General features: G+C 47.3%; 5 protein-coding genes across 5 annotated transcripts; 1 reads left to right on the top strand and 4 right to left on the bottom strand.

Annotated features, from left to right (window-relative positions):
• Positions 1–669: 669 nt before the first annotated feature.
• Positions 670–1,659, bottom strand: Asppvi_011434 (MBL fold metallo-hydrolase; the record flags this gene model as incomplete). The annotated part of the gene is made up of 1 exon (XM_043307263.1): positions 670–1,659. The coding sequence occupies one exon, from the start codon at positions 1,657–1,659 to the stop codon at positions 670–672; it is 990 nt and encodes a 329-aa protein (XP_043163198.1).
• Positions 1,660–3,143: 1,484 nt separating this feature from the next.
• Asppvi_011433 (uncharacterized protein) lies at positions 3,144–4,804 on the bottom strand (the record flags this gene model as incomplete). The annotated part of the gene is made up of 2 exons (XM_043307262.1): positions 3,144–4,273; positions 4,357–4,804. 2 exons carry the CDS (start codon positions 4,802–4,804, stop codon positions 3,144–3,146), a joined length of 1,578 nt encoding a protein of 525 aa, XP_043163197.1.
• Positions 4,805–5,594: 790 nt separating this feature from the next.
• Asppvi_011432 (uncharacterized protein) lies at positions 5,595–7,454 on the bottom strand (the record flags this gene model as incomplete). The annotated part of the gene is made up of 5 exons (XM_043307261.1): positions 5,595–5,927; positions 6,013–6,277; positions 6,354–6,473; positions 6,561–7,131; positions 7,178–7,454. The coding sequence occupies 5 exons, from the start codon at positions 7,452–7,454 to the stop codon at positions 5,595–5,597; spliced, it is 1,566 nt and encodes a 521-aa protein (XP_043163196.1).
• A 731-nt stretch (positions 7,455–8,185) lies between these two features.
• Positions 8,186–10,402, top strand: Asppvi_011431 (terpene cyclase/mutase family protein; the record flags this gene model as incomplete). Its single annotated transcript, XM_043307260.1, has 1 exon — positions 8,186–10,402. The coding sequence occupies one exon, from the start codon at positions 8,186–8,188 to the stop codon at positions 10,400–10,402; it is 2,217 nt and encodes a 738-aa protein (XP_043163195.1).
• A 125-nt stretch (positions 10,403–10,527) lies between these two features.
• On the bottom strand, positions 10,528–11,235 carry Asppvi_011430 (GNAT family N-acetyltransferase; the record flags this gene model as incomplete). Its single annotated transcript, XM_043307259.1, has 1 exon — positions 10,528–11,235. The coding sequence occupies one exon, from the start codon at positions 11,233–11,235 to the stop codon at positions 10,528–10,530; it is 708 nt and encodes a 235-aa protein (XP_043163194.1).
• Positions 11,236–13,250: the final 2,015 nt, after the last annotated feature.

Genomic DNA, 13,250 nt, shown 5'->3' with positions numbered 1-13,250 from the left:
ATATGAGTGGGAAGCAGGTATTATTATCGTGGATACAGACTGAGAGTGCATGAGTGGAAATACAGAGTAGTAAGAACGTGGGATGAGGATGAGAATGACTCGGACGAACAAGGCACAAATGAGATTCTTGGAAGGAAGGCGAGGAACTCCCCTGGCCAAACTGTTCTTTCTACCTGTCCCAACAACAAGATAATGTTATGTTGCTAAACTAAACTAGTAAATGGCGACTTTGACCAGTACCTACTCTGTCTGGTAAGGACGGGAATAAGCGAGTCGGCCATGTAATCAAGTATGGTTACTCAGTGCTCACCCGAAGTTGAATTCTGATTGTTGTTCCCTTGGATGAGCATGGTGGGAATACCTTATTGATATTATGATTATGAAGACAAGTTATATTCTCGTACTGTCCAACTAAACTCTAAACATATTTTTCCAACGGTGGAGGATGCGGTCCTAGCGGAAGATATATGTAGTGATATATAATAGCAATGGTGCATCCCCAAAATATTTTCCAGCGTTAAGCTTGATCCGCTCTGGGGGAGTGTAATGCTCCTAAAGTCTGATTGATGTGTACTACAACTAATTTCATTGTATTTTATTTTATTCTTCAACTTGCTCACTAACACCCCTCAACCTTGGCTATATCTACATTCATCATCTATAATGAACCTAGAACGACGCATTGAAAAACGTCTGTGTCGAATATCTCAGTATGAAACTGCCTTCTCGTTGAGGAAAGCGACCCTTGAGCGAGGTTTCCAACTGCTGCCATGACGAAGATTCCGCGAGAAGCTGCTCGAAAGTCTCAATATATGTCTTGGTCTCGTTCAAGTGATTCTTCTCATAGTTGTCCGTGGGCAGCGCATGCGATGGAATCACATATTGAGGATGCAGTCCAGCGACCTTGTCAATGCTCTTGAGCCACTGTGAACGGAGTTCCGCCGTCGGATTCTCGGCTAGATACTGGTAGCAATTGCCATAGACCACGTCTCCGGTGATGACGGTCTTGACCTCAGGCACATAAAGCACAGTAGAGTTGACTGTGTCTCCCTCGCCGACTGGTACCGCTCGCAGCTCGTACTGCTCCTCATGATGGCCGTTCCCGCTACTCAAGTAGAAGGATAGGGTGGTGGAAGGATCGAGTATATCAAGGTTGATATCAGAAAGGTCCGGCGCCTTAAGATCGGGAAAGAGGGCAGCCCAGAATGAGGCGAAAAATCCAGGTTCGATCTGTTGGAGCATGTGGTCGTAAACTTCCTGCGTTGCCAGGACTCTTGCACCGGGAAACCGTTTTTGGATCGTGGGAATGGCGAAGAAGTGGTCACCGTGGCCGTGGGTCACATATATCCCCGTGAGCTTCCGACCTGGAATGGTGGCGTTGATCCAGTCTGCCAGTTCCTCGCCGCGTTCAGGAGAGATCGGTGCATCGACAAGTACAGCTTCATCTTTGGTAGATATCAAGGTGAATGTCGTTGGTGAGAAGCTGAGATCAGTCGACTGCTGATACACGAGGGGTAGTGGGCTCGCATGGTAGGTGTAAATTTGCAAGTCCCCCTTTTCAATGATGGGTTGAGTAGAGCATGGACTCGTGTCGCGTTTGGCAAACACGGTGCTCACTGATGTCGCGAGCAACAGCGCGAGAGATGAAGATAAATGCATGGTGGCAGGGATAATAAGATCTGGACCAAGAATGAGTACCTAGAAGCGGATAATTTGTGGACTTTATATAGTTCGAGTTTATATAGTTCGAGTAGCTCACTAATCAAATATTTGTTTATGGCAATCAATTATGTATACTGATTTATGATCAGGAAAACGCTAAAGATAATTGATGATATCAACAGAATATCAGAATAAGCAATTGATCACTAATCAAGGAGAACGCTTACTTTTGTACAATAAGCTTGTCAAAAGGTTGAGAATATGGCAGTGTAGCCCATTAGAAGTCGCTAGAACTCAAGGACCCTGGATACACCCTTTTTTTTATGGAGGAAGAACACGTAGTGGATTTCGGATGACTGCCACCTGAGTGGCAGTTTCGAGCCTCTATTTACAGTTTTGAGGCTCACAAATCAGAGAAGGCTTTGCGACACCCTAAGTAATCGCAAATATATGGCTTTTCTCCCGTATGTGTTCGCATGTGGACTTTCAGTGCGCTTGGTTGGATGAAACTTCGCTGCAATTCTCGACAGTACAAGAGTAAGGTTGCTCATTGGTATGGATTTGATAATGTCTGCTAAGCTCTGAGCTATATTTAAAGGACTTGTAACTCTCAGTATAATAATGTTTTTATAGAATTATGGGGAGTAATATATTTTACCCTTTCACAATACTCCCATGGGCGCCCAAGCTTGCGTGTAGCACTGACGTCCATGGCTGTAGCGCTAGATAGCAGTTAGCCAGTGTATTCACTGCGACGCAGCGGATAAATACCCGTCTAATAACCTCACGGGGCCAACCATCCCTTGTAGATTCTACAAAACTTTTGGCGAGGCACTACTCAGAAAAATTATGAGCTGGTTCGCCAGCCAAACAAGGAATAGTTGTTAACAGCACATGGTGGCGTTCGAATAGTCAAGCCTGCTGTGTTAGCCCTAGTGATGAAGATCTCTAGGGATCAGTAATCTCGATATCGCAATTATCCAGCGGTCTGTGCAGGGGATCCTAGTTGGTGGTTTTTCCTGTTTGTGTTGAGTAATCATTTAAATTATTCCACTCTCGAAAGGCAAATTGGCAACCCACAAAACCCTGAAAACAGCCACTGAAACTCCTTGGATGACTAGATTTTGATGAGCCTAGAACCAAACCTGCAAGGGCAAGGACTCATTGTATGGTTTCACCCAACGCCTTAGATTCCTTCCCGCCCATTTGATTCTATGAGGGAGATGAAATGTAATTAAGAAATGTAATTAAAATAAGCGGTACTCGTGAATATCCGCTGGAAATATATACAAATATATAGTACTACTATATATATTACTGATTTACGCGCAGCTGACAACATCACGACGTTAGAGATCTAAAGAGATGGTGAAGGTCAGATAAAAGCCCCCGTCTCACGACGGCGCTCCTTCTTTCCATCTACGTCGCTTACGCAGAACCAAGTAAGCAGTGACAAGTGCAGGTGTCCATATCGGAGCTATTCAGCAACCCATCAATGACTGATTGGCCGTGACAGTCAGAGCAAGATTCCAGGCTTCTTGCCAATCCGCCTCGCGGCTCTGGTCATAGAAAAACCGCTGCAGAATTGCTGCAATCTGTCCAGAGTATCGAAGGAGGGCTTTGTTCCGGACGGACCTTCTTAACAATGCCATTTGCTCATCTTGAGCGAGTAATGTTCTATTTCGTGGTATTGCAATAACGGTGCACATCCAGATCATACATTCGGCGAGGAGTGGCGAAGCCCACAATTCTGTGAATGAAGAGAGAAACTGAACGCGCTGTTTTGTCTGACGAAAAATGACTGCACATGGATGCGTACCCATGGAGCTCAGGTCATCTGCTAGACATAACAACGCCATACTGATGCATTGCTCAAGCCTATTTTCAGGTTTGAAATTTGAGTATCGCCAGCTTTCCCGATTTGTAGGGTCCATGCCCATTCCCTGGTAGAACCAGAACGAGAAGTCTTGGAGCAGGTCCGTCATCTTTTCGGTAAGAATGCCGGATCGGACCAGGACCATTAAGCCAGGGGGTAGACCTGCCATTCTCTTCTCTATATCCGGCACGGAGGACGGAGGAGGAAACGTCACCGTCGGGACGACCATTGTATCGCGAAAGAGTACAAGGTTGCTTTCTAAATGGAATTCAACCATCTTCTTGCTTGTATGCACGAGCATCGCCATGGATTGATGTTTTGCATTTGAACTAGGGTCCAGGCTAGAGGTCGAACGGCCCGGTGTGTCGGAGGCTTCGCGAATTCTTACGACATCTCGGAATCCCTTCAGATGCACCGAGCGGTACTCACTAAACCCAAGGTACTCATCAACAGAGATCATGATGCATATAATCTGAATCAGTACATCATCGACCTGACCCTTGGAGAGTCTGTAATGTACCGCTTCCAGGAGACGCTGGCGGTGGTGCAAAATTGCTTGTTCTGTCGATCGCGTGTGACTGTGATTTTGCAAGATACATAAACTGAATGCTGCCAGACTGTGCATTATTTCAGGGTGTTGGAAGGTCCATGCAAGAAGCTCGGTCGTGTAAGAGTGTTCCTCGGACACTGCCATTCCGACAACTTTTGCATCATAAGGAACTAGAACATCAAAATCTAAAGGCAGATATCAATCAAGTAGAACCTGATTAGCAGGAAGAAACAGAGCGAGCCCAGCATGAAAGGGTGCATGGACTCACAGTAACTGAGCCCTTGGTTAAGAAAGGGTCCCTGAGAGTCAATATTGATTGGATAAAAGCGATTTCCTGCAATAGAAGGACTAAGCAAAGCATTGAGAGGGCTACCCCCTGTCAGGGGCGCAATGTTTCCGAAAGGATTCCGGCCCCCCGCAGCTGCAGCCAACGGTAACGGCTCCTCTTCCTCCTGCTGCTGCTGACGGTCTGCTCCTGACGGTAAAGTGGGAGGGTCGGGAGGAGTATGATTGTGGCGGTGGCTAGTAGTATGAATCCATTGCAGAATTTTCATGCGGCCAGTCGATACCCCGGTTGCGTTGCCAAGTCCAATTTTATTATCAGCATCCTTTCGACGGCGACGCTTGACGCTAGCATTAACGGCAATGAAAGTGTTTATTGTCCGACGCGTGTTGCGGTTATCCTCAGATGATGGAGCTGTGTAAGGGATAAACATTGTTTGAACGTGCTCAGGACGCCATAGGGCCAAGGTATGACCACCTTGTCCGTGCGACGTCAAGGGATTGCTGGTCTGTTTGGCAGCGGGAGTTGACGCTGATGTGGAGGATTTCTGTTGCCGATGAGTAATCATGGAAAAAAGAGCCAATCACAGAGATAGATTATCATGCAATATCATTGCTGTACAGTACAGTACAGTGGAACCTTGTCAGGGCGCTACCTCCTTGTAAGCTGTAAGTGACCCCTAACTGTAGGATCTCGTACGAGCTTCCTGGCTAGTTTAATATATCGGATTGCGGTATCTAACTTTCCTGGCGGATATATTGTTCAAACCTTGTACCCATCTATACTCCGGTTGAACCCGGTGGTTTGGTTAGTACAGTGGGCCTTGCAGGGGTGTGAATCCTTCCAGTATCCATCGCCGCCTTCCTAATTAGTATTATATGAAGCGAAGGTACCTAGTAAGGCCTCCTATCTTAGCCAACCTAGTGATCGCCAAACATAGCTTCAAAATATCAAGTCTGCTGGCATTCGAAAGTGCGATCGGCTCGGGAGATTTGATTGGCTCGGTGGTGGATTAGGTTAGGGGTAGCGGCCGACGCTTTATTCCACAACTTCTGTGAAGAAAAGAAGATAAAAATAAATGTAACAAATATTCTCACGTTCACTAGCTTTTGGAGTTCAACTAACTCCAAGTCATATTCTCGACCCAGCGCAGTATTCTTCTAGAATCATGTCTCGTCATGGAATGATTTTCTTCCGCCCTTACAGACTCCTCAACCTCATAATTACTTGTCCTTGTTCGTAACCTTAACAACCACCCGAAAATCCTGCCATACATGACAACAATGCGCATCGCGGTCCCAATCAAATTCCTTGTTCTCCAGCTGGAACTCATACTTCAACAGCAGCTTGGCAATAGTAAGACGCAAGACGCGTAAGCCCATAGTCTTCCCTGGGCAAGCATGCGTGCCCACTGAGAATGCAGAGAATGCCCCTAGCACATCTGAATCTGATCCAGAAGTGGATGGGAACATCCAACGCTCTGGTTCATAGCGATCTGGGTTTTGGAAATACTTTGCAGAGCGGTGGATGGAATACTTGTCTACGAAGACTTTGGCCTGTTCGTAACGGACTTATGTTACTTTGGCTGTCCGGAACTTGTCTTCTGTTTCAGAGAAAAGAGAGGGAAAGAGAGAGACTCACCCCCTTAGGCACGTAGACACCATCTACCATTACGCCAGTCGAGATCCGGGCGCCGACGTCGTTGACTGGAGGCTGCAGTCGAAGGCTTTCCTGGAGGCAGGCGTTCAGATATTGGATCTGAGAGAGATCCTCATCGGTGACAACACTCTTGTCAGGAATTGCGGCCTGGAGTTCGTATTGGAGCCTTGCAAGAATCTTTGGGCGCCGCAGTAAGTGGTAGAAGACCGCTGATGCGGCGGCTGAAACGGGGTCATATCCTCCGATCCTGTTCAATTCAGGGAATTTTTTAGTCTGCAGAACACACATCTCTCCACGTGGGCAAAAAGGATTAGGACACTGACACCAGAAGACTGATATGCGCCATGCCGCGCTTCAGCTCTGGACTTCCATTCGCGCCTTTATCGGAGATGCCCAGTTTGTCTGCGATGATACTCTCTCTGAACTCCTTTCGATCTGTGAGCCTGTAGTAATGTGCAATAAAAAAGTAGATGAAATAATTAGTCGTTTCTGCTCAGTCAAAGGACACAAGAATCTGGTGAATGGCTTACTCCTGAATCCGACTGAAGGTATTCACTTGCACCCAGCGCGTATTCATGAAATAACGAACTGCCTTCCACAGGATGGTAGCAACCACCGAGGCTCCCGGCAAACGGCCAACATAAAACATCAGATCCAATCCGGCAGTATACAGATTATCCCACCTCCGAAAGGAATCAAAGGTCTCCTTGGTACTCATGGGAATTGCATGACCCAGGAAGAAGTGACCCATGCACTGCCATATTAGCCTATCGAGCCCGTGAGTAAGATTACATTTTTCCCCGCTGGAAGCCGCCGCATCCAACTCGCCTTCCAACTCCGCTAGATAAGTTATATGAATCTCCTCCTGGCTACGAGCTGGGTATGTAGCCAGGATCCCCTGGACCTGCGAACGGACACTCCTATGATCTGTCCGKGTGGCCGCGGACTGCGCAGTTGTATTCCCGATCACGACGTCGATCGCGAAACTGACGTTGTTCTGTTTTGGGGTAAATCCTTTGCTATACTCGTCCTTGTAGATATCGTCTCGTGCGTTGGGGTTTGCGAACGATAGCTCTGTTGGTGATATCCGGACTACTGGGCCTGCGATTTGGTGTTGTTAGACCAGACCATGCTCTCTCTCTCTAACTGGTTTTGTGTTCATCTGTAGCTTGCCGCACCATATTTTTCATGAAGGCCTCGCAGTTTTGGAAGGAGTCTGCCTGAGTAGCGCGCATGCATGGCCCATAGCTTTTATGTTGTAGAGTCAGTCGGAGGCCTAGAATTCGAAGAGGAGCGAGGTCACGAACTGGAGACGTTGCGGCAATTACTGGGCCTGGAAACTTCGCTAGTGGGTTGAAATATCGGTCGTAGATCACACTGATGGCTAGTATAACCGTAATACTGATCAGCAGAATGGACAACATGTTAAAGGGTATTGGTTTTGGTTGTACGTCCAGCTCGACGGTCTCAGCACTCAACAGCTGGTTAGAGTCGATGGAGGAAAACCAGCTGGGAACAGAAGCAGTGCAAAAAATAAAAGTTCGCCCCGTGATAAGGCTAGAAATATAGGAAGCGGCTTATGCTTTCTCATTGGTATGTTTGTTCTCAATAATTGCATTTATTTTATAATACCTGGTTACTTGGCTCTCTTTCGTTCATTGGTGCGTTCTGCTGATACTGTCGGGAGGCTGGGGCCAGCTACCTTAAAGCTCACCAACCTTATCATTTTCTGATCACTCATCATACTTACATTTTTGACTGTGTCTGTACTTGAATCTGGCAACACTACTTGTTCAGTATGTCTGCGTATCTTTCATGGCATTAGTGACTTCAAAGCCATACCTGTGGATGGCAGGAGAAAATCAATCTTAACTGTTTTAGATAGATCGAGATCAACAAGATCACAATATCTGATTACTCATAAAAACAGCACTCATGCGTCTACAACGAACCTCTTGTGGATAATTTATTATTTTTTTTTGCTTTTTCATGATTATTAATTGTGATCAAGTGGAACTTTCGCAGCAATGATGCCCAAAATCCTGCTATATATTCGCCCAATGTCGGTAGCCTGTGATGTCGCGAATAAGACTATGTATACCATTATATACCCTTTTACAGATTCCTCCTGCCCGCTCTATTCAAAACAGCAAACATGCGGACCGGAATCATCACAGAAAAGTCAGATATGGCAGATTCAGCTGCCGAACCAACCGTTCGTGCAGCACACTCTGCCCTTGACAAGGCGACTCAATATTCAATAGAGCAAATGAAAGAAGGCACCCACTGGTGCGGTGAGCTCCGTTCCAACCCAACAATCACAGCCGAATACGTCTTTCTCCAACAAGCCCTCGGGCTGTCAATAACCGAACAAGCAGCAAAGCCACTTATCCAATGGCTTCTATCACAGCAGAATCCAGATGGATCCTGGGGTATTGCGCCCAGCTACCCCGGCGATGTCTCGACCTCCACAGAAGTATACTTTGCGCTCAAAATCCTGCAATTCCCAGAACACCATACGGTCATGCAGAGCGCTCGCGAGTATATCCGGAGTGTTGGAGGTGTGGCCAAAGTCCGCATCTTTACTCGGTTCTATTTGGCCATGTTTGGGTTATTCCCCTGGGAGGCTGTGCCTGAGTTGCCGGCCGAGCTTATACTCATGCCTGACTGGGCTCCGATTAATATATATAGGTTTGCATCGTGGGCGCGGAGCACTATCGTACCGCTTTTGATTGTCTCGCATCATCGTCCGATTTACAGTCTTCCGCACCTGGGTAGTAAAGGGGAGCCCGCCGCTAGCACCTTCTTGGATGAGTTATGGCTGGATCCGAGTATCAAGATGGTTCCTTACCAGCAGCAGCCTGCTTCCAGTAACAGCAGCGGGGGATCAAATTGGTTGGGGACGGTGTTTCTTCTTATTGACCGGATTCTGCATTCTTTGGATGGGCTCCGGTTTTTGCCGTTCATCAGGGGTTACAGTCGTCGCAGCTGTATCAGCTGGATTCTCGAACACCAGGAAGATTCCGGAGACTGGGCTGGCATATTCCCGCCTATGCATCTGGGCTTACTAGCCCTGACTCTCGAGGGCTTTAAAATCACAGATTCCCCGGTTGTCAAGGGCCTGGAGGCTGTAGAGAGATTTTCATGGGAGGACCACCAAGGCCGCCGCATTCAAGCCTGCGTCTCCCCGACATGGGACACAATCCTTATGTCCATCGCCTTGTGCGACGCCTCCTTCACCTCCTTCTCTTCCTCCCCACACACTGAAAACTGCAGAAAGCTTCAAAGCGCAATCGACTGGATCCGAGATCGCCAACTTATCACCCAACCCTACGGAGACTGGAGAGTCTATAGCTCCAACAAAGCCGCACAAGGAGGAGGCTTCAGCTTCGAATACTTCAACACCTGGTATCCGGACGTTGACGACACCGCGGCAGCTATCATTGCTTTTCTTAAGCATGGATCATCATCATCATCATCCCTCGACAAGACCCACCATTCCGTCACCCACGCGGTGCACTGGATTTTAGACATGCAGAACAAAGACGGCGGCTGGGGCGCATTCGACATCAATAACGATGCACTCTTCCTAAACAAAATCCCCTTTAGCGATATGGACAGTCTGTGCGATCCGTCCTCCGCTGATGTGACGGGCCGCGTGCTCGAAGCATTCGGTCTTTTAGTTTTTCAGAGCCCTGATAGTGCACGTGCATGTATCAGCTCAGAACTATTTTCTCAGATTCTGAGAGCCTCAGATCGCGCAATTGAATACCTTGCTCGAACTCAGGAGTCGAATGGGTCGTGGTATGGCCGGTGGGGGTGTAATTATATCTACGGTACAAGTAATGTGCTATGTGGTCTGGCGTATTTTGTTAAGCAGGACAGCAACGGCAACATTAACAACAGCAGATATATTCCGGCTCTTACAACCCCTGCAGTGCAGTGGATCATGTCCATCCAGAACCGGGACGGTGGCTGGGGAGAAAGTCTAGAGAGCTATCGGCATCCATCAAGCGATCGGCTTGAAATCGATGATCATCCTTCCACCGCATCACAGACGGCGTGGGCTGTCATGGCGTTATTGCCGTATTTCAATCTGGCACCAGATGTTGGCACTGCCATTGAACAGGGGGCCGATTATCTCATCAAGACGCAAACGAAACAGGAACAGGAAGGCAGAGAGAGTGTATCTGGAGCCGCGACGTGGGAGGAGACGAGGTATACTGGGACTGGCTTTCCCAATTTCTTTTATATTGGATATGCATTGTATTCACATTATTTTCCGATGATGGCGCTGGGGAGGTATGTGCGCTTGGCTAGTGAGTTGAGGACTACTAGCAGTGGTGTATCAGGGAAAAATGCGATGTTCTGATATAGAGACGACTGCTGCAACATATACACTTTTCGGATGATTATATTGTCTGGGATCTTACTGATAAGTGGGTACTTCATACATAGAGTCCAATAGCAGTGACTCATAATCCTTCCATTTTTGGATCAGCGCTTCATATCGCAATGGTCCTTCTGTAAGATGCTCTGACAGCCTAAAGAACCAGATCGCCGAAGCATCCAGTGGAAAACTTCCACCTCATCTTCTGTATCTTCGCCGACTACTCTCCAGCCACATTTCGTCAGTACCTTCGCACTCGCTGTGTTGATCTTATCTGTAACAGCAAACAATGTGAACGCTTCGTCCGTCCCCAAATCGTGAGGAATGGAAGGCCCGGGGAGCAGTAGTTCCCACCATGCCGTAATGAAGCCCTGAAGCGCTTCTGTCGCGTATCCCTGTCCCCATGCTCGGGGATGAAATAAGTAGCCAACTTCTGGATCACCTGAAGGGGAGAGAGCTACAACGCCCAAAACACCAATTACAGTACCTTCCTCATCCCCTATCAGTGTGCCCAATGACAATGTAGGATTGCTCAGATTCGGTTCTTTTTTCTTGACCACGACGAAATTATAGCTCAGTCGCCCCTGTGTACCATTTTCGCACGCGTCACTTCCAGACATATACAAGTCCATCCACCTCCTCGTCTCCTCTACTGACAAGTCAATGCGTGCCTGCCGTGTCCAACGCATGACCTCTGGGACTGTCCGAAGGGAATAAAGTGCAGTGATATCTGTGTCTCTGAATGGCCGCAGCAGAAGGCGAGCAGTGTGAATCGTAGAGGTTTGAGAAAAGCTGGGCAGGTAGGGAAGAAGCATGGCGTTGATTCGACGTCGTTTCGTCGTCTATGCTGAGAAACCGTACAATTAAGGAAGCCTTCTTTTAATAAGAATTAGCAGACCTTTTCATATATACCACGCCCATAGGGAATTTGCTCACTCTTTGTTGTGTTCGAAAACGTGAATTTTATTGCCAGCTACGTGTGGAATCAAGTCTTTTATTTATGTTTTACGAGACATCCACAATTGTCGTATCGTGTGCCGTTTGGCCCCCATTACGAACACGAATATGGAACCCTGGTCAGCATTCGTCCCCACTTGAGATATAATCCGACTACACCTTGATAGTCACGCCCTGCTATTTAATTTACATGCTTAAGATTGCCGAGTAGAGCCTTATTGACATACTACCAGCATGCAAAAGGTCAAGCAATAATGCTGAAACCCGTGAGAGTGCTGTTGTGTGGGGGGTCTCCAATGGGTGTACCTGCCTAGCCAGGTATAGTACAGTTCGTATTCGAGAGTGTTATGCCTCAAGCTCGGATTGGAAACAGTCTGTAAATCTCGCAATCACCAGATAAAATCCTCTTTAAGTATTCTGAATAAGGCTTAGTTAGCATTACCTTTCAACTGTCGACGACCCGACAGGATCCGCGGTTCTCCTACCACCTAAGTTCGGAGATCAACTGAGAGAGCCTGTTGAACTTTGCTTATTTTCAGAGCCGGCTGATCTTTTTTAACGTAGATCATCGCTTGGCGCCCGATTTAACATAGGACCATGCCAAAAATTGAAGTCTTAAGCCACATACAATTTGTATTATAAAGAGATCTTCAAGGGTAATGAAACTCAGGTCTTAAAGGAGCTAGACACTAATTTTTATCGCTCCGGAAGCCGGTGGTAGCTAGATCTGCTGTTGTTGATGATTTACCTTTGTAGAGGCCTCTCCAACAACTTCAGGTGCTGGAACATCAATATCATTCTAATTCTTCGCTTTTGGAGTCGCTGGAGGCTTTTCTTGTTTGAAGACATTTGAAGCTGTATATCATGCCCTTCAGACACCCCATCCTCGTCCTTCTATTGTAGCGTCAAAGGATGCTGTATTATTCTGCAGGATCCAGAGTGCAAATTTCCGTGATCTGTCGCAGACCGTGTTTTCAGCTAGAAAAATTCGCATGTGATATATAGGCTCCAACAAAGGCGGGGCAGGCCGGTGAAACCTTCGTTCACGGCGCTGGTCTGCATCCTTATGCTTTGATATTTTGCGCGGTCCAGTCAGTTCTTGGGCAGGGAGTTCTCAACCTTATCAAGGTTGAGCAAATTCAGTGAGCTTAACGCTCAACACAATCAGCATCAGGAACGAGAAATGTCCGCCGACAAATAATAATGTAGAAGAACCAAGTCCACTTCGGGGCAGTTATCAGCGCTTCGACTCGATGGCATCCACGAGCGTCTCGATCCAAGTATCGCAAACGATTTTTGACATCCGAGCGTTCCGTGTAATGTCAAATCCCGAGTTGGTCATATTGAAATATTTCCTGGCATCTCATCCTCCAACCCCGTAACCTCAGGCCAGAATTTTAACCCATAGTCCTTGTCACGAGGTGTATTCGGATTTCCTGTCCGCGCATGGTTAGTTAGAGGCCGCTGGATTGCGCAAATAGCGGTTCTATAGAGGCCTGGAGCTTCGGGTTATACCATGTCGCAGGCATATCACTCCCATGCTTCCCATTTAAAAGGCCGTCGAGTGGGTAGGCTTTTAGAACAGCGCGTAGGTTGCAGGTAAAGAGAAGATTGGTATATAATGCAGAGAGCATTTCCTTCTTAGTTGAGTTTGCGTACAGAGATTCAAAGAGGACCGCCACTTTCATAGTCTGCTCTGTAGAGTTCGGTGGTAAGTTTCGGGAGATAAATGATCGCAGCTGGCCCTCGGGAATAGGGTCGGGGAGGAAGAGGCTTCCGTCCTCCAAGACGTAGCTAACAAGTACTGAGTCGACATTTTTCTAGGTGTTTCCTGTGGCTATTCTTAGCTTCTTCTGGAGCTTGACCCTTCCCC

This window comes from Aspergillus pseudoviridinutans (assembly GCF_018340605.1).
Source record: "Aspergillus pseudoviridinutans IFM 55266 DNA, scaffold_9, whole genome shotgun sequence".
Classification (NCBI taxonomy): domain Eukaryota; kingdom Fungi; phylum Ascomycota; class Eurotiomycetes; order Eurotiales; family Aspergillaceae; genus Aspergillus; species Aspergillus pseudoviridinutans.
Note: the sequence above shows the minus strand (reverse complement) of the source record. Positions and strands in the feature narration are given on the sequence as shown.